The sequence below is a fragment of the Coturnix japonica genome, chromosome 6 (assembly GCF_054131305.1).
Source record: "Coturnix japonica strain WE chromosome 6, WE-NBRP24, whole genome shotgun sequence".
Lineage (NCBI taxonomy): Eukaryota > Metazoa > Chordata > Aves > Galliformes > Phasianidae > Coturnix > Coturnix japonica.
In genome coordinates, this window is record NC_140668.1 from 36,220,486 (window position 1) to 36,243,315 (window position 22,830).

A 22,830-nucleotide genomic window follows, 5' to 3' on the forward strand; every position below is an offset into this window, starting at 1 on the left:
CTGTATGAGAACTTTATAATCTAAAGAAGAAACTGAATTCCATTTCTGTATGTAACATAGAAGCAGTTCTGAAACGGCAGACAGACTTTTGGTGTTGGGAAAGTGCTCCAAAAGTAATGCCTCCTCTATTATTGGCCCACGACATCAGAGGCGGATGTTGGTGGTACCATTATTAGAGACCTCATTTGAAGAGTTTATCTCCAGAATTCCATCTGAGATTTCTTAGTGTGACGTGTGTGGATGACTGTGAGTTTGGATCCAGGAGTTACAGGATTCTGGGGAGCGAACTCACAGCACAGAGAAGACATAAAAGGGGAATATTGGTCATAAAAACAGATCAGATTGGTTATCTACAGACTAAATCTGGATGTGCTGCTCTCAGCATTTGATCCAGGTCATCCCGCACCGCAGACAATACAGATTAGACCCTACAGCTAATCATACGCTTCTGAGACTATTCTTAGTGGTTGCAATACAGATCTGATGAAACATTTACCACAAGTACAGCGGCACGCAGTGTAATTCTGAGGCTGACAACAGCACGAGGGAATGCACGCGTGCTTTGCCAAGTGGCTGCAAGGCTCGGGGGTGTTTTGTTGTGGTAGCACAGCACATGGAAGGCAAGTCCATCATTTGCTTTGCTTCCCTGACATCCTTCTCTGTGAATGAGACCCTGAGGGTTATAAGGGTGAAAGAGTCAGGCTGCTGGGACACACATCTCGTCACTCAAAACACATCGATGATGACATCCATCACTGACCGCTGTTATAACACATTACCGCTCCGCTCCACACGGGGCCGCTGTCGTTACCGGGTCTCTCCCTGCCGTCCCTCCGCCACTCCCACCCCGATGGGCGGCGCGGGGTGATGACGGTGCTCCCGGTGCTGGGCACTGATTGAGTTGGCCGTGCAGCATGGCGGCACCGAGCGCCGTGTCGGATCCACAACACCCGGCGCGGTTGCTGCGGGCTCTCAGCTCGTTCCGTGAGGAGAGTCGCTTCTGTGACGCTCACTTGGTGCTGGAAGGAGAAGAGATCCCGGTGCAGAAGAACATCCTGGCGGCCGCCAGCCCCTACATCAGGTGCGGGTTGTGTAACGGGGGGTGTCCCGGCTGTGGGCTCTTCATGCCGCTTTGGGCCGCTCTGTTTGTCCGCCCGCTGTTCGGTTCGGTTCCGGGTTGCTGTTGGGCCTGATGGGTCCGGCCCATCGTCCGTGCCGGCCTCAATGCGGGGTTGGTGTGGAACATGGGCCGGGTCACCTCATGTCTCTATTTCTGTGCACTGTGGTGTTTTGTGGTACAACCTCGGTGTTTTCAAGTGTGAAAACAAGCGGAGTGTTGAGTTGGTGATTAACTTTGAGCTGGGTGTTGGTCCAAAGGAGCAGCTCTCCCTCAGCAGGACATGTTGACAGGGCAACATAGAACTCACAGGGATAGAGGACCAGGAAAAGAACCTCAGACAGACAGAGGCTGCAAAACATCGTTCAAAGCTACTTTAAATATTCAATAGAAGGGCACCTTGTCACAGATGTTCATCTCAATGCATTGCATTTTATGCATTTTATTCTTGACCTCTGAAACGCCTGCTGGGAAACACGAGTTTGGTGTTTGTGTGAGTCCTGGTGTTGGACAGAGCTGTGTTAGCACCAACATAAACCTGCACTCATTGGAGTTGTGGGTATTTCTGCAACTCGGGGTTGCTCAGGCTCATGTGCATGAAGGAACTCATTAACTATGTGGAAAGTAGGTTACCTGCATTAACGTATAAAGATGATGGAGTGTTGGTCATTTTGGTTCTTTTTGGGTTTTTTTGAGCTTACTCATCTTTTCTCCTTGAGCTCACAAGAGGCGAGAATACATGTACCTAATTCTGTAGCACATTAAGAAACACGTTTGCCATATCTGCCTTTGCAAAGCTACATTTGTATCCGTGATGCTCGTCTCATCACGGTGGGATCCCTTTTTTACTCCATCTGTTCTTTGTTTTGGGTAGAACAGGTCAGTAATGGCATCAGTACAGCAGGACTGTGCTTCCAGCTGACATGAACATCTCGGTGTCACTGTCTGGTGATAAAATGCAGCTCTATTCGTACCCAAATTCCTGCAAGTCCTCTTTATTCTGAGTGTTTTCCAAATGATTGATTTATGTTTCTATATAAAGAGTTACCAGGAGACGCAAGGATTCAATGTCATGTTATTGTAAAGCTGGCTGATTCCAAAGCGTGTTCTGCTACCAGAGTCTGAAAGTCTCCAACTGTCAATTGATTTGAGTTACATTTATTCCAATACGTAGCTCCAAAAATCCAATAACTAATTTCAGAAGAACATTTGGAAGAAAAACGAGTGGATACGTGGATCATAGCAGTGGAAGCATTAGCTGGCGCTGCCTCTCCTGGCTCTATCATTATATATTGTGGCTGTGGGCAAGTTCAGAAACTTCGTATGGTTTGCATGAATGCTGAATTTAGGGTGTGAGCAGGAAAATAAGTAGGCATGGATGTTCTGAGGGGGTGGTTGGGTGTGAGCAGAGTCTGTGCTGAAGGATTTGTGTAGCCACAGAGAGAGGAGCGTTACCTGTTTGTGAGTTTTGCATGGAAGTTATTTGGCTGAGTGGTTATGAGTAGGGCACTTACACATTGCACTCATGTGGTTTCCCTGTTGTTACTTGGCAGCTTGGCTATCCGTGCAGCTCAGAAATGGCAGCTGGGGAGAGGCAGAAAGACGTGAAGGCAAAGCAGAGACACGTGGATGAGCTGTCAGCCTTTGGGCCAGTGTCACCATGTTCCTGTGGTACATTGAGCTCTTGCCCCAGCTGCTTAGTGCCAGGATGCTCGTGGTGCTGTTATGGGCAGCAGGGCCATGTGTGGCTGTGTGAACTCCTGCAGGATGACTGTGTTTGGTCAGCCTTATTTCATCCCTTAGTCTGTCCCGGAGCAAATCTTAACATCTATAAAACAAACAAACCCAAGAGTCTCCCTGCATATCTCTGACATCTCGTGGTGTGTTCCCGAGCCTGAGAAAAGGAGCGATCCTAATGAATCTGCCATAGGGTGAAGCACGGCTTGGCTCGTGGGCACTGCTCTGCTCCCCGCAGAGCTTTGGTTTGAGCCAGGCTGGCTCCTGGATTTCTCTGCTGTCACAAAGCAGCCACAGCTCTGCACTGCTGCTTTTGTGCTTTATGCTTTTATCCTGGCAATTGCTGTAACACATATTGCCCAAGTCGGTTTCCTTTGGCTCAGTTTGTTTGATTTGAGAACCCAGAGTAAATGACGCCATCAGCAGAGTGCTTTAGACAGAATAAACTGCTTACACCAGTGCAGTGTAAGTTGTAGCGTTCATCCAGAACCCTTTTATAGGACAGGTTTGGTCCATGTATCCCTGGTATCCTCAGCAGCAGGTTTCTCATCCAGGCAGGTCTGTCTCCATCTGCCACGAGCAGTTTGAGGCCGGCTGGAACTTGCAGCTCTGCTCTCTGTGTGTCAGGGCACAGCGAGAGCAAAGGGGATGTAGGAACTCAGTGTTGTGAGTGAACTTTGCACTGTTCCGTGGTGATCGTTCTGCTATCTCAATTAAGAGCCGTATTTGACAAATTAGGACTTATTTTTTTTTGTTATCTCGGCGTGTGTTGTGTTTGGTTTCACACATCTGTGTGAACAGATTGGAGATGGGTGTATGTACGCTGTACTGTTCCTTAACATTTTTCTGACTCGGTAACAGAGCCGTAACCATCCTTGTGTCTTTTTCCAGATATGCATAAAATAACCAAAATACAAATGAAAGGTGAAGTTCCTGGTACTTTTCCTGTAGATCTGTTTTGACTGCAAGTAACACAACGGCTTTTCCACCTTCTGTGCTGTTCAGCCTTGTGACATCCCTAAAACAAGCAGACCCTGCAAGACCCTTCTACAACCCCTGAGCCTCCATGGGCTGCGGTGTTGCTGTGCTGTGACATCCTCCATCACCAGCTCCCTTCCTCCCACTGCTGCTGCTGGTCCATTGGTGTTAGCAGCAGGTCTGTGAGCAGGTGGCTGCTAAAACTTCTTCTTTCACAGAACAGCACAAAGTGGCTCCTGCTGCTTATTTCCTGATCCTCGTTTGGTTTCATCTGACATCTGTGATGACTCCTTATAGTGTTTTGACCCTGCTGAAGCTGGTTGCTGCTTTAGTGCTGATGACTCTGTTTTCTTAAGCTGTGCTTTAGCTGAATTGCTCTGTGCTCGTTGCAGGTTGAAGGCACACGCCTGCCCATCCCTCTCCATCAGTCTGCTCCCTGCTGCATGCAGAGTGCTGCTGTAGTAAGTGCTGCTACAAGCAGGAGTTTCAAGCCGTGCCATAGCCAGGCTTTCTTAGGAGAGATTTGTTTCTGTCGGTCTCCTGGGGGATTTCAGAGGCTGCCCTGACAGTGTGAACTCTTGCGGTAAGGTAGGAACAGATTGTGACAGGTTTTCCTCACAGACTTTTAAAGCTGCTTTGCAAATTATGCAACACTTCTTTCCAAATGATGCTAAAATGTTACCGGTGATGCTTTAGTGATACCTCAGTTGTAAAGTCTCTGCAACTTTGAGGAGCAATGAGTCAAAATTGTGGCTGCATCCAGAGATTCTTTATCTGACGCAGCCCAGAAGTGTCTAAACGTGGGTTGTGTTTGGATAAGGAGCTGAGGGGCAGCAGTGATGTAGTTATATTAAGAGCTTGTGCTTTAAAAAGGGCTACGCCAGCCTTGAGTGGGGAGTTACTAATTGCATTCCTGCTCCAACAAGCCCCTAAAGACAGCCCAGAGGGAAGAAGCAATAAGGATCCTGCAGTTCAGTATAGGCAGCCAACACAGCTGGGCCACTGCTCCATGTCAGGCAAGGGGGGAGCATGAAATCAGAGCATCCTGTTTACAGAGGAGATCTGGAGGTGGCACTTCGTGGTCTCTGTATTGAAGTGCAATTCAAGCAGGTGCTTGGTTTGGGGGAAGGAGGTGTGGCAGAATGCAGCAGTTCAGGATGTCTGGGTCAGTCCCACTGCAGGTTGTGTGTGTTAATTGCTGTTTGCCCAAAGTTTTGTTGTTAACAGGGCTTTTTATATTAACTATTCTTCCTTAAAGCATCCTTGGTGTGGAACAGGGCTGTTCTGATGGTGCTCCCATGCCTGAGGGAAAAATCCAGAGCTGGGTCTGAACGCTGTGTTCTGTTTGCTGTGAACGTGGTGTTCTGTTTGCATTGATCTCAGCTACAGGGAGAGAAGGAACTTTTTCTTCATGTGGGCCGACAGATAATGAAATGAGAAATAACTAATGATCTTAAAGCGTCTGTGTAGACCTTTTATGTCACACATGTACAAAGCTTTCCTTCTCGATCCTGCTTTGCCACATGTGTGTTTCCATGCTGGAGTCTCCCCTGTTCATCTTCCAGCAGTTCCAAGCAAACAAACAGAATTGCTGCTGTGGGCAGCTCTGAAACTACCTGCTGCCTATCAAGGAAATAGCTCTGTAATGCCATGTAGTTAGTGGCTGCCTTATGTCCTTGGGCATGTTGCTTTTACATCTCCTGTACAACAATAAGCTGCCGACTACAGCTCTTGCTATTCTTTATGAATGTGGTGCTTTGACTTGTAGACTTTTGGCTCCTTTTGCTGGCGGAGTCTTTACTTCACTTTCCTTTTTCCTCCTGGCTGTTGTTGCTTTTTATTTCAGCCTTGTAGATTGTGGTTTTCCAGCTTCTGGTGTCTTCCAGAGCTCCACTAGGACAAGTGGATTAAAAAACTCCACCTGAAAGAAGTCAAGTCCCAATAAGACCGCACTAAGTCAGAGATATGCGTAGTTTTATTAGTATTTATATACAGAGACGTGTTTAGTTTATTGGTATTTATGTTTCATAAATGTTTTATTAGAAGTTGAATGGCGTGAGTGTGGTGCTGTTCTTGTTCCTCCTTACAAAAAGAAATTACAAGTTTAAAAGCAGAATTAATTTAAAAGAAAGCTGTTTTTTCTTTTTTTTAACTCAGGTAAAGTTCGGTTCGGTTTAAAGCTTTAGAAATGCCTTCCTTTGCTTTTCCAGGGAAACCCTGGCTCCAGGCTGCTTCCTGTTTGGTAGAAACTTAGTGCTGGTGTTCAGCTGATGCTGAATGGAAGTTTCATGAGTCATCTGTTCAGTGGGTGGACCTGAACATGCTCTGGAGTTCTGAAATGATACAGATGTGACACTGAAGTCGCTGAGGAAAAGCCTCGATGAGTGCTGCATGGAGTTCACCTGCTGTGGAGGCTGAATATTTCTTCCCACCTTTTCAATTGAACAAATGACCCATGTAAAACAAATGGCACGGAAATACAATGTTTTTAGAGGTATTTCTGTTACGGGAAGGTATGTGATAGTCATCTTCCTGTGAGGAGGTGGCAGCCAGGGCTGGTAAAGAGGTTCTTCATTGAGGGAAGCACACCAGCTGTGATCATGCCCTGTGCTGCTGTTGAAGGAATCACTTTGTGTGTCATTTCATTCTGGTTTTTTTCATATAGAAGGGGAAAAAAGCCTTAAGTTTTTGCCTGACTGAATTTTTCTCTCTGTTGGGAAGTTCAGATTATTCCTCATTGTTCCCCTTTAAACCAAAAGAAGCAACTTGTGCAGATCTGTGTGCTGAGCTGTTGGGTGGAATATCTTGCCTTGAGACCAGAAGTTGCAGTTACAGATGATCATAAAAAGAAAGACGTAGCCGAGGCACAGCCAAAACGCACCGAGAGCTGGCACCCATTGCAGGGTGTGGTGAAGACAGTCAGTCTTTTATGTGCACTGCTGAAGGCCAGGGCGCAACCTCCAGGAGAGCCTCTCATTTGGCTGCAAAGTGCCGTGTTGGAGGAGGGCAGTGGGTGGAGTGAACTGCTGCATCATGTTGTTGTGTGTGACCTATTTAACGGTGTAAATTATTATTAAGGTTCTTTGCATGCAAAAAGATCAGCTTAGGTGGAAGAAAAATGTTGCAGGTAGAATGCTTCACACAGAGGGTGGTGACACACTGGAACAGGTTGCCCAAGGAGGCTGTGGATGCCCCATCCCTGCAGCCATTCAAGGCCAGGCTGGATGTGGCTCTGGGCAGCCTGGGCTGGTGGATGGAGACCCTGCACACAGCAGGGGGTTGGAACTGGATGATCATTGTGGTCCGTTTCAACACAGGCTTGTGCTCTCTGGTGTCCCATGGCCACCTCCTGGTGTCCAGGCCACAACTGGCCTGGGATGCAGCTGTGTCAGAGATACAGCTCCATTTGAAACTGCCTTCTCGAGAAGGTCACAGCGCTGGTGCAGATAAAGGATGTGTCAGCAAAAATGGCTTTTATTGTGCCTTGATTTGGAAGGATAGCCTTGTTACTTCAGTGCTGAGATGGAATAGCGTCCATTGGCAGAGGCTGTGCGGTGTAGGCTGGCCCTTGTGATTAATCTGGAGCTAAATCAGTAATTTGGAAAGGCAGCTTTTAGAAAGAAGAGTGTTTCCCTCTTGCCTGCTGGGATCTGGCTGCTCACAGCTGTGTAAGCTGCTCTGCAGAGCTGCGTTGTTAACAGTGTGGTGATATCCAAGTAGGCAAAAGCTTTGTTTTGTTATAACCTCCTATTGCAAAGCACCAAAACCAAACCAACTGGCTTTGTTTCCCAATTTCTAATTGTTCTTCACTACAAATGTCTTAAACCTACTCAAGTAACTGCAGTCTGGGGTGTTCTCTGTGGGGACTGCATTGCTCTCGTTTACCTTGCTGGTCTTACTGCTCACATCTCAAGAAGAGGTATTGGGATGGTTTCCTTGCTGTGTGTTATGCAGTGACATCTGAGATGACTCATTAGGATTGTGCTCCTTAAGTGACGTGGACAAGTAGATTCTAAATCTGTCTATGACAGATACACAGCATCAAGCACAGTAGGGCTTGTTTGTATGCATGGAGTCAAGCTGTTCTGAACTGAATTAGGTGAGAAAATAAGGCTAAGAAATTCCCTTGCTTTGTTTTCTGTGCGCATCTGGGCTGTGCTCTGTGCCACGGGGTTTTATTTCCTTCCAAATCTGGATGGTCTGGTCGGTCTTCTGAGCTGAAGAAGAATGAGGCAGCTATTTATGCAATGGTTTGGCAAATCAGAGTGCTTTTAAAGTCATGAGAAATGTTGTCCTTAGCAGGTGGCCCTCACATGCATTGGAAGCAGCCATAGCGCGTCGCTGTCCGTTGCTGGTTTTCAGATTTCATCCATGCAGATCATAGGAAGAATGAATCACTATGGAAAGGAGCATCGTGGCATATGGACAGACTGGAAACCTTTGTTCAAACATGGTTTGGAGCTTTTCTTTTAGACTGAGATTTGATGGAGAACCAAGCAGGTTGTGTGTTTTGCACGCTGCTGTCTGCTCTGCACCTGAGCTTGGAACAAACATGTTTGGAAACATTCTGGTTCTGAGAGTGGGATGTGCTGTGACCAGGGCACTTGAGCTCTGTTTGCTGGTGAGGAGCGAGTGCAGGTGGTGCAAGAAGAGGAAAGTCCCCATTCCTTCCTCTTACGTACCCCATTTTTTTGCTCTTCTTCCAGTTTTCTCTAAGCTGCTACACTCAGTTTTCTATCTTAGCCTATTCCAGCCCTATGAACCATCCAGCTGCTGTTTGGGAGTGGTTCTTGTGTCATGGCTCAGACACCTTTGTGCCAAAACAGGGAACCCGGTAGTTCATTAGCGAGCAAATTAAGGCTCTGAGACAGATGGATAACTACTATTCTCAGATGGTAGGAGCAAAGCGTCGTTGGAAACTGAGTGGGAAGCATTTGCATACTGTGCGTGTTTGTCTGCATACAAGAGACTGTAACTGTACGACTTCTCTCAAGTTTATTTTCTCTCTGCTCTCTTTGTGTTTTGGGGAAGTATCTGCAATTGGTTTGTTTCTTTTCAGGTTAACAACTGTTGTGCCCTGAAGAAGCACACAGGAAATAGAACACAGAGCCTGATAAGACCCCAGAGCTCTGGGCAATGCTTCCTTGTTACTAGGAGGTGTCAGTGTAAAGTCCATGCAACAAGGTGATTTAGCTTGGGTGTGGGCTGGTGATGCTGAGATGAAAGTTAGTGATAAGCAGTGCTAGTCCTTTCCCTAATCTCCTCATTAGTGCTGCTATGCAATGTGTTTATTATGTGCTTGCCCTCGGTTTAAAACCCACTGTGCATTGGCTGCCCTGGTTTGGTGTTGGTCCATAGCTGTTACCCGTAGGTTCTTGGTGTGGAATGGATCCCATCTGGCTGCTGTTCCAGACACTGCTAATGTAGATCTGTTTGGTGTTAATAACAAAAACACCATTTCATCCCAGGAGATAAAGGTATAGCTTTCATTATCAAACAAGAAACTCCAAACTCAAGTGTAACCAACGAACATAAAATTGAGGTAATTTGGATAGACTTGAAAATCTGCATCTAGAAACCTGACCCTGGAACTGGGAATGGATGTTTGTGTGTGCAGATGCTCCTTCCTTCATTTGGAGCTTGTAGGTTTGGGAAATGCCTGTTCCCCTTGGGCAGGATGGGGTGGGTTGGGATACGAGTTGCACAGCATTGCTTGAGCCCTACATTTGCTATAGAAGTTTCTAGCTGACAGTTCACAGATCAGTGTCTGTTCTTTCAACACACGTGGGCCATTTACAGAAGGTGTTTAATTTTCCTAATCTCATTCCAAGAGTTAGGAAATAAGCAATTTGCTCATCCAAATTATGTTGTTGTTCTGTTACATGTGCTGGGTGCTGCACAAACACAGGGCACAGCAGCTTAACGTCAGTGCTGTTGCAGTGATGTGCATGGATTGGAGCAGTTATTGCTGACAGTTCTGCTCACAGCGTAGAAGAGCAGTATGAAAACAAGGCAGCAGATATGGTTGAGAGCTCAAACTGCCATCCTTGTTTGCTCTTCAGACTCTTTATAGACTCAGATTTTATTTGATGCGAGTTGTATGTTTTGAGAAAATGATTTATTTTGAGTGTCAGTGAAGCAGAATCTGGCCCTTGGCGAAGTCGTATCTGCTTAATGTGAGTGTGTGTAACAGAAGACAGTGACAATTTAAGGTGTTTTCCAGTTCTCCTCCATTCTATTCAAAAGCACATCCAAACTTTCCGGGGTTTTTAAAGAAACTTGCTCACCAGAAACGTGTCTGCTGATACAGGTGAATATTTACAGCTTGGCTGAGCAGAACATGGCCTGTTTCCTAGAACTGTGAGCACACAGTGCAGCTGCAGCCAGTCGTAACACCAGGCTGATAACATCATAACCCAGACAGAATGGTCGAGTTGTGCTGCTGGGGTACGTTCAGTCACATATGCTCATTCCAGTGTGTTGTTTTGGGAAAGCAATGGGTGCTGTCTGTTAGTTTGTTTCACCTTTACCAAAGCAAATTCTTGTTTCATCTGTCAGCAGAAGTGCCCTTCTGTTTGAAGCTGTGAGTGATGTTTGTGAATGCTTGGGATGAATGAATGAGCCAGGAGAAAATTGCTTTGGCTCTTCAGTGCCATAAGTAGTTTCCAAGGCTAAACCTGCTTTCGTTCGGTCTGCACGTGTGATGAGCAGTACCAGAGTCCATCCATATAATCTCTTCTTGCCAATTTTCAGACTATACTGTAAGGTTTTACCATTCCTGTTTTAGCGAATGTGATCCACAGTTTCCTGCTGTCATTTTTCTTTAGAAAGAAATGCTGTGCCCAGCTCTTGAGTGCTGCTTATTTATTGATTCATCTTCCCTTCTTCTCTTAGGACAAAGTTGAATTACAATCCTCCAAAGGATGATGGCTCAACGTACAAGATTGAACTTGAAGGGATATCTGTTGATATCATGAAAGAGATACTAGATTACATCTTCAGTGGGCAGGTATGGTATTAAAAAGAACTAGATGGAAATTGAATTGTTTGATAAAACAACCTGGGTTTTAATGTTACTATAGTGCAAGATAAATACATTGGGGATCACACTTTAAAGATTAGTGATGAAGTGACTGCAGAGCAGTACATCTCATATGGGTTCTGCCTGTGAAATAGAGGCAGCAAGTTCTGCAAGGAGTTCTCTCTTGTCACACTGTGGAGGAGGACTCTGAAAAATTCCATTTTAAATACTTGTATTAAACTGTCTTCAGTAGCCTCCTTTAATGTATGAATACTTTCACTACCAGAAAAGCAAACTGCATTGACAGCAGTGGAGGCTGAGACCCCATCACTGACCCCATGTATTAAAGAACTGCAGGCATTCTATCTGGTTCTCTGGCCTCCTGCTGGCCGTGTGCCCGCTGTGCCTTTATTCCAGTAGCCTTAGCAGGAGTCAATGTGTGCAGTTCAGAGTGTGATGGCTGAACTACTTGAGCTTTAGGCAAAAGCAAAGAAGCAGATACGTCCTGAGGTTCTTTTCTGGACATGCTTTTTCTTTTTTTAAAGGTAATTAATTTATTGCGGAAAAATCCATTGTAGGCTCTTGGATGAGAGCAGCAATTTCATGGTTCCTTCGGGTGCAAAATCCTGCTTTGACACCCTCTGTCAAGCCAATCCCTTCCCCTTCCTTGGTTAATTTATCAATGTGTAGTGGTTGTATTGATTTCTCCTAATTTTTGCAATGCTGTTAATATTCCATTTCCCAGCTGCTGCGAATGATTGTAGTGAATATGGACATGTCATGAAGCAAACGGGTGATAGTAGCGATAACTTCTAAATTAATTCTTGCAGATCAGGCTAAATGAAGAAACTATCCAAGATGTGGTACAGGCAGCTGATCTCCTGCTGCTTACAGACTTAAAAACTCTCTGCTGTGAGTTTTTAGAAGGTTGCATAGCTGCTGAGAACTGTATTGGTATTCGGGACTTTGCACTGCACTATTGTTTGCATCATGTTCACTACCTTGCCTCAGAGTATCTGGAAACTCATTTTCGAGATGTCAGCAGCACAGAGGAATTCTTGGAACTGACTCCTCAAAAACTGAAAGAAGTGCTGTCGATGGAAAAGCTCAACGTTGGAAATGAAAGATACGTCTTTGAAGCAGTGATTAGGTGGATTTCTCATGATTCAGAATCGAGAAAGGTCAGGACGCTAAAAGGGTTATTTTTTAATGTGACTTAAATTAGTGTGCTTATTCTGATGGGTGGGAACTTCAGGTAGAACTGTAGAGTCATTTAGTCACGAGATCATTGAGTTCAGCCATCGTGTAACAGTACCAAGTCTACCACTTAAACCACGCCACCCAGCTTGATGTCCACATGACCCTGAAATACCTCCAGGGTTGGGGATGTCACCACCTCCTGGGGCAGCCTGCTCCAATGCCTCCCCACTCCTTTCATAGGAAATTCCTGCTAACATCCATCTAAACCTCCCTTTGTACAACCTCAGGTAGTTTCCTCATGTCCTGTCGCTTCACTCCTCTTTGCTGTAACCTCCTTTCAGGTGGTTGTAGAGAGCAACGAGTTCTCCCCTCAGCCTCCTTTTCTCCAGACTAAACAGTCCCTGCTCCCTCAGCTGCTCCTTGTATATCTTGTGTTCTAGAAATGCTATTTTCAGAGCTAATCTAATAATAGTTGAATTTTGCCAGAAAAGCAGACCATGTCATTGTAGTAAGAGGGTGAATGAAAGCTGTGTTGATAAATCGTTTCTTGTCTTTATTATTTAATAGGCCTTAAGAGGAAAAAAGAAATCCACTGACACTTAATGATATAATGTTGATCTCAGAGAGAGAAAGCAAGTAGCACATTTGTAGTGAAACTTCAGAGAATTCTTAATTCCGTTCGATTTTGTTACTTATTCCAAACGCTGTGTAAAGTTTTTGTTAGTCTGTGTGTGAATGCATTGGCATCATCCCATGGAGTCTGGGGAATGTTGAGTTGGTCTCTTTCTCTAGGTTCACATGAAGGATGTCATGTCAGCAGTGTGGGTTTCAGGCTTAGATGCGGCGTATTTACGTGAGCAGATGATGAGCGAACCGCTGGTACGGGAGATTGTGAAAGAATGCAACAATATCCCACTCACGCCACCTCAGCAGGGAGAGGCCATGCTGGCCTCATTCAAGCCCCGCGGTTACTCGGAGTGTATCGTGACCGTTGGTGGTGAAGAAAGAGTGTAAGTATTGAGTGGCACTGCGGGTTGATATGAGTGGGCAGATAGAAACATCAGGGTGGAGCATCTGAGAACGCAGCATTTGCACCTCAGTCCTAAAAATAATGCAGGTCAATACAACGTGAATGAGGTGTGCCTGCTTTTTTATGTCTGGTGTGTAGAAAACTAAGCTTACATTTGGTTTGGAGATTTTCTCCTTATCAGGGGAATGCTGTGCTCTATGAATGTGTGTTGTGGACAAATTGGCTTTAGATACAAGTAGTTAATGGTGAACTTGTAAAACTGTGTTTTGGTTTTGTTTGTTCCCCACCTTGTGTTCAGATCCCGGAAACCAACCTCAGTGATGCGGTGTATGTGTCCTCTTTATGATCCCAATAGACAGCTCTGGATTGAACTTGCTCCTATGAGTATTCCAAGGATCAATCATGGAGTATTGTCAGCAGGTAAAGGGGAACTTTGTTTTTGTAAAGGCAGCGTTATGGAAACATACCAATGCCTCAAAGTGTGAGATACAGTTTACGTATGTTTTTTCTTTAAGATTATGTTGCACTGGGCTTATTTCATGCTTCCCCTTTGTCTGCCCAAAACATCACTTTATTCTGTGAAAATCCCTGTCATACGAGTGTCTTATAGTCGCTATTCCCGCTGTCTCTGTGGGAATCTGCTCATCTGTTTCTCCAGGAGTATTTTGTGTTTTAAGTAAATTCTAGTTGCTGCATCACTGAATATGTTAAAGAGTATCTGTGGCGGTTGGCTTGAGTATGGGTTTGAACATGTGCTTTACTTCTTCCAGTCCAGAGTGTGACCTGTGACCGATCTGAAGCTCTTAGCAAAGCATAGCGTACAGCTCACCATTCTGATTGCCTTGCTCTGTACACGAGTCCTGTTTTTAAGATCACGTTGCATTTTGTTTTACAGAAGGATTTTTATTTGTGCTCGGTGGTCAGGATGAAAACAAGGGAACGTTGAGCTCGGGAGAGAAATATGATCCAGACACCAACTCCTGGAGTTCGTTGCCACCGATGAATGAGGTAAAGATCATTGTTTGACTCTTGGAGTTGGTTTTTCTTTTTCCTACTTTAGCAAAACATTCAGTTGCTTCTGCAGGATTATAGTCTGAATCTCCGATCATTTGCATCGTGTGCATTCAGAGTCATGGTAGGGTTTGCTTCCTGCTTATACCCTGTTGTTACCTGCAGCCTGTTAACAGCTGCAGGAGTGGCAAACACAAACTGTTACTGAAGAGCTGCTGCAAAGTGGAACTTGAGGAATTCCTTGCTGTCGAGGGCCTGTACTTGAGCTCAAAGGAAATCCACGTTTGTAGTTGTGACGCATTGTGAGAGTGCAGACCTGAAAAGCTTCATTGTGGAGACCACTGCTGTGCTGACTGAAATACGGCCAAGCTCTGTTCTTAGGTTTCTGCAGGGTCTCTTTTGCTTTTGCTGCTCTGTTTGTTTGTTTTTAGTACCCTTTGTATTCTTTAATTGGAGAATATAATAATCTTATTTGTGAGATTCAGACTTCATTGTATTAAAAAATAACAGAAAAACCACTGTAGTAATTGATACCAGTATCACTTGTCTGACAGACACGAGAGAAGATTGTATTGACTGCTCAGTTAGCAGTTATGTTTTACAGTGCTGACCTCATTGATATCCCTTAGGCACGACATAATTTTGGTGTGGTGGAGATTGATGGAATTCTGTATATTCTGGGAGGTGAGGATGGTGAAAGGGAACTAATCTCTATGGAGAGTTACGATATCTATAACCGTACCTGGACCAAGCAGCCGGACTTGACCATGGTTAGAAAGGTAAGAGCTACATTGTATTTTACCACCTTCCTTGCTGTTAAACAGTTTCAACTATCCTGTGTATCATAAGGCTTTGTTTCAATTAGAAACTCTTAACAAGTGGCAGGGAAATGAGAGCAGGTCCCTTGTTAATGTGTATGTTAGAACCATGACTGAATGTTTATGTATAATATACATAAATGTGCAGAAGTGTGTGTATAATCAATTTTCAGCTCTGGATATCGCGTGTTTATGTGCAATTTTCTTTTTTCTTTGAGATTGGCTGCTATGCAGCTATGAAGAAGAAAATCTATGCAATGGGTGGAGGCTCCTATGGGAAGCTCTTTGAGTCTGTTGAATGTTACGACCCCAGGACTCAACAGTGGACAGCCATCTGTCCTCTGAAAGAGAGAAGGTGGGTGAAGGTGAAGCTTGGGGGGAGAGGGATGGATAGATTGCTGGAGTGTATCCAGTCTGAGCCCTCCAAAATGGTTCCTAAAGCACCATTATTATGGTGGCTGAGTAAAGAGAAGAATCCAACCCATCAAAATGTGCTTAGCATGTCACAAGCAATGCTATCCTGAAGCAAAATGAAGAGTAGAGGTTGTCATCCAATTGGAACTTCAGCTTTTTCTCTAGAGATAAATACATTACTGTAGTGGTAAATACATATATTTTTTTTCATCAATACATGTTATATCTAAAAATACATGTAAAAAATGAGAGAACTCAGAAGGATGGAATGTTTTATTTTATCTTCTGATTGTGTTTTTTGCTTCTTTTTCCTTTCTGGATTCCCAGGTTTGGGGCAGTGGCCTGTGGAGTTGCCTCTGAGCTTTATGTGTTTGGGGGGGTCAGGAGTCGTGATGACAGCCAAGCCAGCGAGATGGTGACGTGTAAATCTGAATTTTATCATGATGAATTTAAAAGGTAACTAATTACAGCTATAAACCTGGGGAATGCATACAGATCAGCAGTCACAGTTGGTTGGCTCTGGAAACAGTGTAGATTCTTGTCATAAGAAAAGATGCTGTGGGTGCTGTTCAGTCCACAGTTGCCTCCAGATGCTACACGTGGCTGATCTCCTCTTGTTTGTTTTGAATTTGTTTCTGGTGATTTCATTTGTTATCTCTTGGCTTTTGTTTTAGAATCTGCTTCGCTGCATGTGGTAACTGCTTTAAACATAGCGTACATTAGGCTGAATTTTATGGATAAATTAATGCTCCGGGTGTTACTGGGAAACTTTTGTACCTGCACTCTTTTCTTTTTGCATTCAACTATAAATGGGATTTCTTTGCTTTTTTTTTTTTTTTTCTTCTTAACTGAATTGAAATAAGACTCTGCTGTCAGATATCTCAAAGTGAGTTAAATGTGGCACAGAGAACTAAATCTGTTACAAGATTGCATCTTTGAATGTAGCCTATATAAAAGCACATAAAATATATATATATATATATTTTATATATAGCAGTGGGGAATTTATTATATAACTTCAATCTCTGTATGAAATGGACTTTTAGTTGTTCTAAGTCACATCCATGTGAGCCCTGACCAAAAGAAGCTGGAGAGGAAATGCACTTCAAGGTGGTTATGGGAAGTTGACAGATAAGAGTTGCTGCTGATCCTCCCTGGTGTTTTTTGTTTCTTTGGGGCCATGGGGAAATGTTATAAGCAAATAAGGCTCAGGGCAGGAGGGTTTGCAGAAGAAAAATTCTGGAAATAAATTCTTTCCGACAAACTACCTCATGGTTTTAGTTGACCTGACGGAAATGTTTCCAGACTGATGCTGTTCCTTAGAAGGTGCTTTGTGGCTCACAGTTCCTTACCAGTGACTGTAAACCTGTCTCACTGGTTGGTGCAGTTTGAGCGCAGGTGAGTTGGTGCCACCTGCTGTCTGTAGCGCAGGTTCCTGCCAGGCCTGCATTTCTCTGTTTTTGCTTAGTGGCATCCTAGGGAGTTACAGGATTCAAGTAAAGGTATGCAGTTCCAGTTCAGCTCTTGATCTTGTACCCCATCAGTTATGTGAGTGCCACAAGGGCTGTGCTGGCACAAGGTGAGATGGCAGTAGTCTGAATGTCCAGCTGCAGCTGGAGGCACCTGTATGGAGCTGCTCAGGGTTGTTTCTTTGTCCTTTTGCTTTGGCAGTGTGTGTTATTTGTTTGGGAAATTCATCTTGATGTGAACCTGAGTTAGGGCTGTAGGCAGCTCCGGGGTGACCAGGACAGTCACCAGCAGTGCTACCTTTGCACTAAGCACTTCTCTGCTCTCTGGTTTTGGGAGAGCCCATTTTCACCCTCTGGAGCAAGAAGTGATGTTACTTACCAGGAGAGGGTGCTGTGATACCATGCTCTGTTACTACATCAGCCAGCAGGGACTGGCAGTTATCCCCTGATCCAGACACAGCCACACTTTGCAGGTTGAGTGCCATCTGTCACAGGCAGGGCAGGGCTTGAGGAGCCTGAGCTGTGTCTGCTTAGGGACACTTCCTCCTTTTCATTAGTGCATGGCTAATGTGATACATACAGAGACTGATTCGTCATCTTAATGTTTCACAGTTACTACAGGTTATTAATGTATTATTGAAAAGCATGTGTATTTCTACAGTGATAGTTTCAAAAACAAATAGTGGTCATCTGTCTCCTTCAAACCAGCAGCGTCAAGGAGTCAGGAGGAAGGAAATACACAGCTCTGAACTGCCAAGAGCTTATTCATTTTCTAGTCGCAGTGAAGAAAGAACATTGGAACTGTGTAATTAAACCAAAAGTACCACATGGGGTGAATATATAAATATGACTGACAAAAATCTAAAAGCATTAGGGTAAAACAGAAGATTTGTGGAAAGGAGGTATACGTTTGCAAAGCTGATTAGTGACAGGGAGCCAAAAGCGCAGCATGTAAATTCCAGTTGTGTATCCAGAAGGGTTCTTTAGCCAAAATTCATTATGACTTTTTAGTAGTTGTATATTGTTATCTCATTCTTCCTAACAAACCACATCATTTTCTGGCTGGGTTTAATTAACTTCAGAACTCCATTACGTTTGCTTTCTTTCTGAGTATAAAGCACTTCTGGTTGTTTGAGTTCAGCCTTTAGATATTGCTGGTTCACAGCTATGGGCAGCAATGAGCACATCTCATATATGTGTCATATCATTACCTGTGAGTAGAGGATGTAGCATCATCCTAGGAGCACGCAAGGAACTGAGTTACAAGTTTTGCTTAGTGTGTAAGAATAAGCATATGCAATTACATCAGTGCGTAAATCTGTTTTGGATTGGATGAAAGGAATGAGGCTTGACCTTATTCTGATGGCAACTGAGTCCAAAACAATTCACAGTGCATAGTCTTTCAGAATTGCAGTGCTTAAGTACAATACAGACTCGTCCAAGGACTGAGAATGTGCGGAGCTCAAACATTGTGAGTCCTGCTACAGAATGCTACATAAACAAGTAGTGAAATAAATGAAGTGAGATGGAATAGTAACATAAACATGGAATATAAGCAGAGTGCTGTGGTAATTTATATTGTATTTGGCAATAACTGTAACTGAAATGTTTCTGTTAATAAATATTTTGTCAGTTTGTCTTTGGGATTACACGAGTGAGAGCAGGCAGGTAGATCCCAATTGGAGAGCAGCTTCCTTGAGACTGGAGATGCGGACTTAAAGGCAATGGGTTGAGCTTTGTGTATGCTGTGCTCTTTTAAAATGCTACTCAAGATAGTAGTAGAAGGGTCTCCCATGCAGTATCCAGGAATCTCGTTACAAAGAAATGCTTGTGCAGATATAAGGGGAAACCTGACCGCTATCAGTCGGCCAGTTAAGAGGAACACAGAAGAGGTTTTCCTTTGTTTGTAGACTTCCTTTCACAGCTGGTGTGAGCTTATGGTGACGTGCATGGAATACACGGGCCCTGTTTTGTGCCTCTAAGTGCTTCCCATTTGGAAATAAAAGTTACCATCCTGCTTATTGCTTCCAGCAGTTCAGACGGATTTATTTGTCTGTACCGCTTTAAAACGGGGAAAAAAAAAAAGAGGATTCCTTCCCTTTTTAAAAGGTTTCAGTGGAAGCATATTTCAGTTTGATAGTAATTGTTTTTGTCTCTAGTTAGGCGCCGTCTCCTCCGCTGCTCTTGGGTTGGGTTTGAGGAGAGCCATCCTGGAGGAGCATGTGAGAGTTACGTTCCGGAGAGTGTTTGTACATTCCTTTTTTATGGTGTTTTTTCCATACTGTTCCAGCAGTGGGCACAGCCCACATTGAGCTGGAGCTTCGTCAAGTGCTGATGAAATGTGACCCCTTGCCCTTCCTGTCTTTGTTCCTTCCTAGTTCTAACTGTGAAAACTGCTGTAAGCGTTCCTGAAAAGTTGTGGCTGTTCTTTTAAAGGACGTGCAGAGAAAGGTTGAGAGCGATTTTTCACAAGCAACTACAGATACTTTAATTTCTTCTTTTTATTCTGAAGTGCAGCAGTAGTGAAATGGTTGGGTCCCACACTTTTGTCCGTTTAAACTGGAGCCCTGTGTTTCTAGTAGAGCCAACCCGTGGAGTTCATTTGATTTCTGAACTTGATGAGTAGCTAAACTAACCCATCAAGTGCTGTATTTTTCCTTCCCTTGACACAGTATTTACCACTGAAAAGCAAAACGACCCCTTCTTCCCCAACAAACCTACAGTCTTCCTTCTCCATTTCTCTGCCTTTTATGCACCTTTCTTAGTTTGGGGTTACTTGGTGCTAAAGGTGAAAATACTGAATCTGTCCCCTTCCCATAGTGAGGGGAGCTACTGAAACTTGCTGAAGGGTGTTTTGTGGTGCAGCAGAGCCACAGTGATTGAGAAGAGGATTGCTTTCCTCTCATTATAGTTATGTTCTTGTCCTCTGCGACAGCTACAGAGGACAACATTCCCATGCTTTTCCCATTCCCTTGCTTTTCCTAGAACTCCAATCATTCCTTGTGCAGCACAGACAAAAAATTGGAGGGAGAAACTTTTAAAAGGCAAACTAAGGGATTAGCTGTCCCAAGGCAAATGGTGTGTAACAGCATCTCCTTCAGTGCCAGAAGGGAGACTTACTTCTGAATCATGAATTAGGACATTACGGGGTTTTCAAAGGTCAGCTGTGAGAATATTTCTGAACTTTTCCCTCAAATTTGCCAGAAATCATATAGCAGTTCTTTGTTATTTTCTTACAGGTGGATTTATCTAAATGACCAGAACCTGTGTATCCCAACGAGCTCTTCTTTCGTGTATGGAGCTGTGCCTATTGGAGCCAGCATTTACGTGATTGGAGATCTTGATACAGGTCAGAATTAGAACTGATATTGTTGTTAGAACTAATTGTTGTTGTTGCTGGACCTCTTCAAAAAGAAATCGTGTACTGTAAACATTCGGTTGTTTAGCTGCTTGAAGACTGGAAGAAATCAAGACTAAGAGATTGTTAATGCTTTCATGTAAATATGAGAACAAAAGTTAGTGCCAGGGCTGTTCATCCTATCTGTATGGGAACTGTTGAGTCCCAGCCTGAACCACCGATTGAGCACCCGGTCAGCCCTGGGAGCACAGATGAAAGCAATTCAACTGTGGGACTGGAAGGGCTGCAGACCCCATTTAAGGGCTGACTGCCCCTGGGGAAGGATCTCTGGTTGGAGATCCCTCCTTGATGAAGCATTCTCTTGTGAACCTGGAATCTTCTGGTATGGGTGAGCAATCCCCTTCCCTTATAGCACCTTTCTATCATGCTGGTCCTTCTGTCATCACACCTTTGTTATAGTGCCTTTCCCACTGTTCTGATCTGTCCAGTTGCTGTACCATCCTTGCAGCGCTAAGCAGATGGTTCTGTGTTTTGGGCCCTCATCATGTGCTTCCCCTGGCTGTGGTGGTGGCCCTTACCTCTCTGTCTTAACCACACTCAGGTGTACTAACAAACACATTCAGTACTCCTCCTTCACAATTGCCAGCACTTGGCCTGACTGTAAAAGACGTGCGTGAGATGTTTTCATGGCTGTGTATCTGTAAAACTGGGCATTCTACAGAATATAGAACAGCAAAAGTCCAAGTGATGTGTATCAGAATAGAAGAAATGTCACAGTTTCCTTTTGAGAATGATTTCAGCAGTGTATCCAGAAGTTGATTTTCAGTCCTGTGCATGCTCTTGTTCCCACATCTCCCTTACTAGAGGTCAAACGTGCTGGTGGGTCCAACATGTCTTTAAGCATTCTTCTCTCTTTCTCCATGCATGGGTTTAGGTACGAATTACGACTACGTTAGAGAATTTAAGAGGAGCACAGGGACGTGGCAGCGCACCAAGCCGCTGTTCCCGTCGGACCTTCGCCGTACTGGCTGTGCAGCCTTGCGGATTGCAAACTGCAAGCTCTTTCGACTGCAGCTCCAGCAGGGGTTATTCCGCATCCGCGTACCTTCCCCATGATCCGTGTGCTGACAGTGAGGAGACTGGAAGAGTTCTGCGCAGTCCACCATATGTAGCTCTATTTAAAGGAAAAAGCTGAGAAATTACAGCTGAAACTTACACTGTATGCTGTGCTTTGGTATGGTAACTGTTTTTGTTTTAAATGCTTAAAAAGCTTGAGTCTCAGTTCTTGTTTCGGGAACAAATAACTTACGTAAACATTAAAAAGAAGAGGGGGAAAACAAGGGGGGATCGAGGAAACGCCTTCAGTCGTAACCATTTGGACTTTACAGTGTGGGATTGAAGGAGATCAGCTCTGTCTGGAACTGGTGGGAACTGGTATTCCTATGGTGAAGTTTATTGGAAAGAGAGAAAGATTTAAGGTGCGTTTCCCTTGGGGGGGAACCGATAAGAATAAATGCGCTATCTTGGACCAGATAGCTCTAATATGCAGAAGCTCTATGAAAACCAACCTCCCTGGTGTACTGCAAAGACTGCTGCTTGACTGTGATGCCGCAGGAGGCGTTGGTTGTTGCACCTTTCACTTCTAGTCCTTCCTTAAAGCTAAGGTCTGTGCCTAAAAATGGTGGTGGTGTGTACATACGTTTTTTCATTCATTTGCAATGTTTTCATTCCTAAAAATATTTTTAATATATTTTAAATGGACTAATCTAAAATGGATGCAGTATACTACAGAGAAGTAAACTGTGCTGGTTTATTTTATGCTGACATTTGGATAGCCTGATGGACTGGTATATAGGTGGGCGGCATGTGTTTCTGCATGGGGTTTTAGAGGTCATTTCCATGCAGTCAGAGGAAATGGTTTTTTGGAATGGTTTGGGACAATTGCTGCTCTCAGTAAAAGACAGCAAAAAGTAAAGAGAGTAGGTTGTGTTCCTTCTTACTTCGAGGTGCTTGAAAACTAGGAGGATGTTGGGGTTTTTTTGTTTATTTTATGTCTGAGGGTTATGGAAAGAAACATTTTATCTCTGGAGCAAAGGTAGAATATGATAAGAATACGTTTGTTTCACAGATATCAGATTTTTGGATTATCACCTGCAGGAAATTTGTACGGCTGTTTTAAACTGGGATCAAAAGTTGGTTTGCTAATGATTTCCATGCTAGGGCACAGAGTCTTGTTTACTGCTGTTTGTCTTTGAGAGCTGGGCTGTGGTTATAGTGAGGAATTCAGTATCTGGCATTTTATTTCCTGTTGAGTCGTGTTCATGTCAGCTGTGATGTTCGACTGACTTCTGTTCTTGGTAGAGATGGGCTGGTAGGACACTTTACCTCACTTCTTGATTTCGCTGTTGTTTGTGATGGGTGGGATGTAACCTGTGGTTATTTAGAAGTTATTTAAAAGGAATAAAATGAGAGAGGTAGAAATAGAAATGAGGCCTCCTGCCCTTCAACAAAAGAGATTTTGTATAATCAGTATTATAACTAAGTACAGTACTTTCCACGCTGCAACTTCATGGACCTCAGACAAGCCAATCTCTGCCCTCGGTTGTGTTAGCATCAACCTTTGTCATAGTTACTGAACCTTCTTAGATCTGCTGCGATGCAATCCTGAACCAGAGTT

General features: G+C 44.1%; 1 protein-coding gene across 2 annotated transcripts; it reads left to right on the plus strand.

Moving 5' to 3' along the window:
• Positions 1 to 803: 803 nt before the first annotated feature.
• Positions 804 to 22,130, plus strand: GAN (gigaxonin). 2 transcript variants are annotated; one of them, XM_015874128.3, is made up of 11 exons: positions 804 to 1,081; positions 10,727 to 10,841; positions 11,684 to 12,034; positions 12,846 to 13,063; positions 13,382 to 13,503; positions 13,979 to 14,091; positions 14,724 to 14,873; positions 15,131 to 15,267; positions 15,654 to 15,782; positions 20,035 to 20,144; positions 21,088 to 22,130. In XM_015874128.3, the coding sequence occupies exons 1-11, from the start codon at positions 915 to 917 to the stop codon at positions 21,267 to 21,269; spliced, it is 1,794 nt and encodes a 597-aa protein (XP_015729614.1). In that variant the 5' UTR covers positions 804 to 914; the 3' UTR covers positions 21,270 to 22,130. The 2 variants fall into 2 exon arrangements, with proteins under 2 accessions (XP_015729614.1, XP_085407985.1); XM_085551859.1 differs by lacking the exon at positions 804 to 1,081 and having other exon boundaries at positions 10,728 to 10,841; positions 11,865 to 12,034.
• Positions 22,131 to 22,830: the final 700 nt, after the last annotated feature.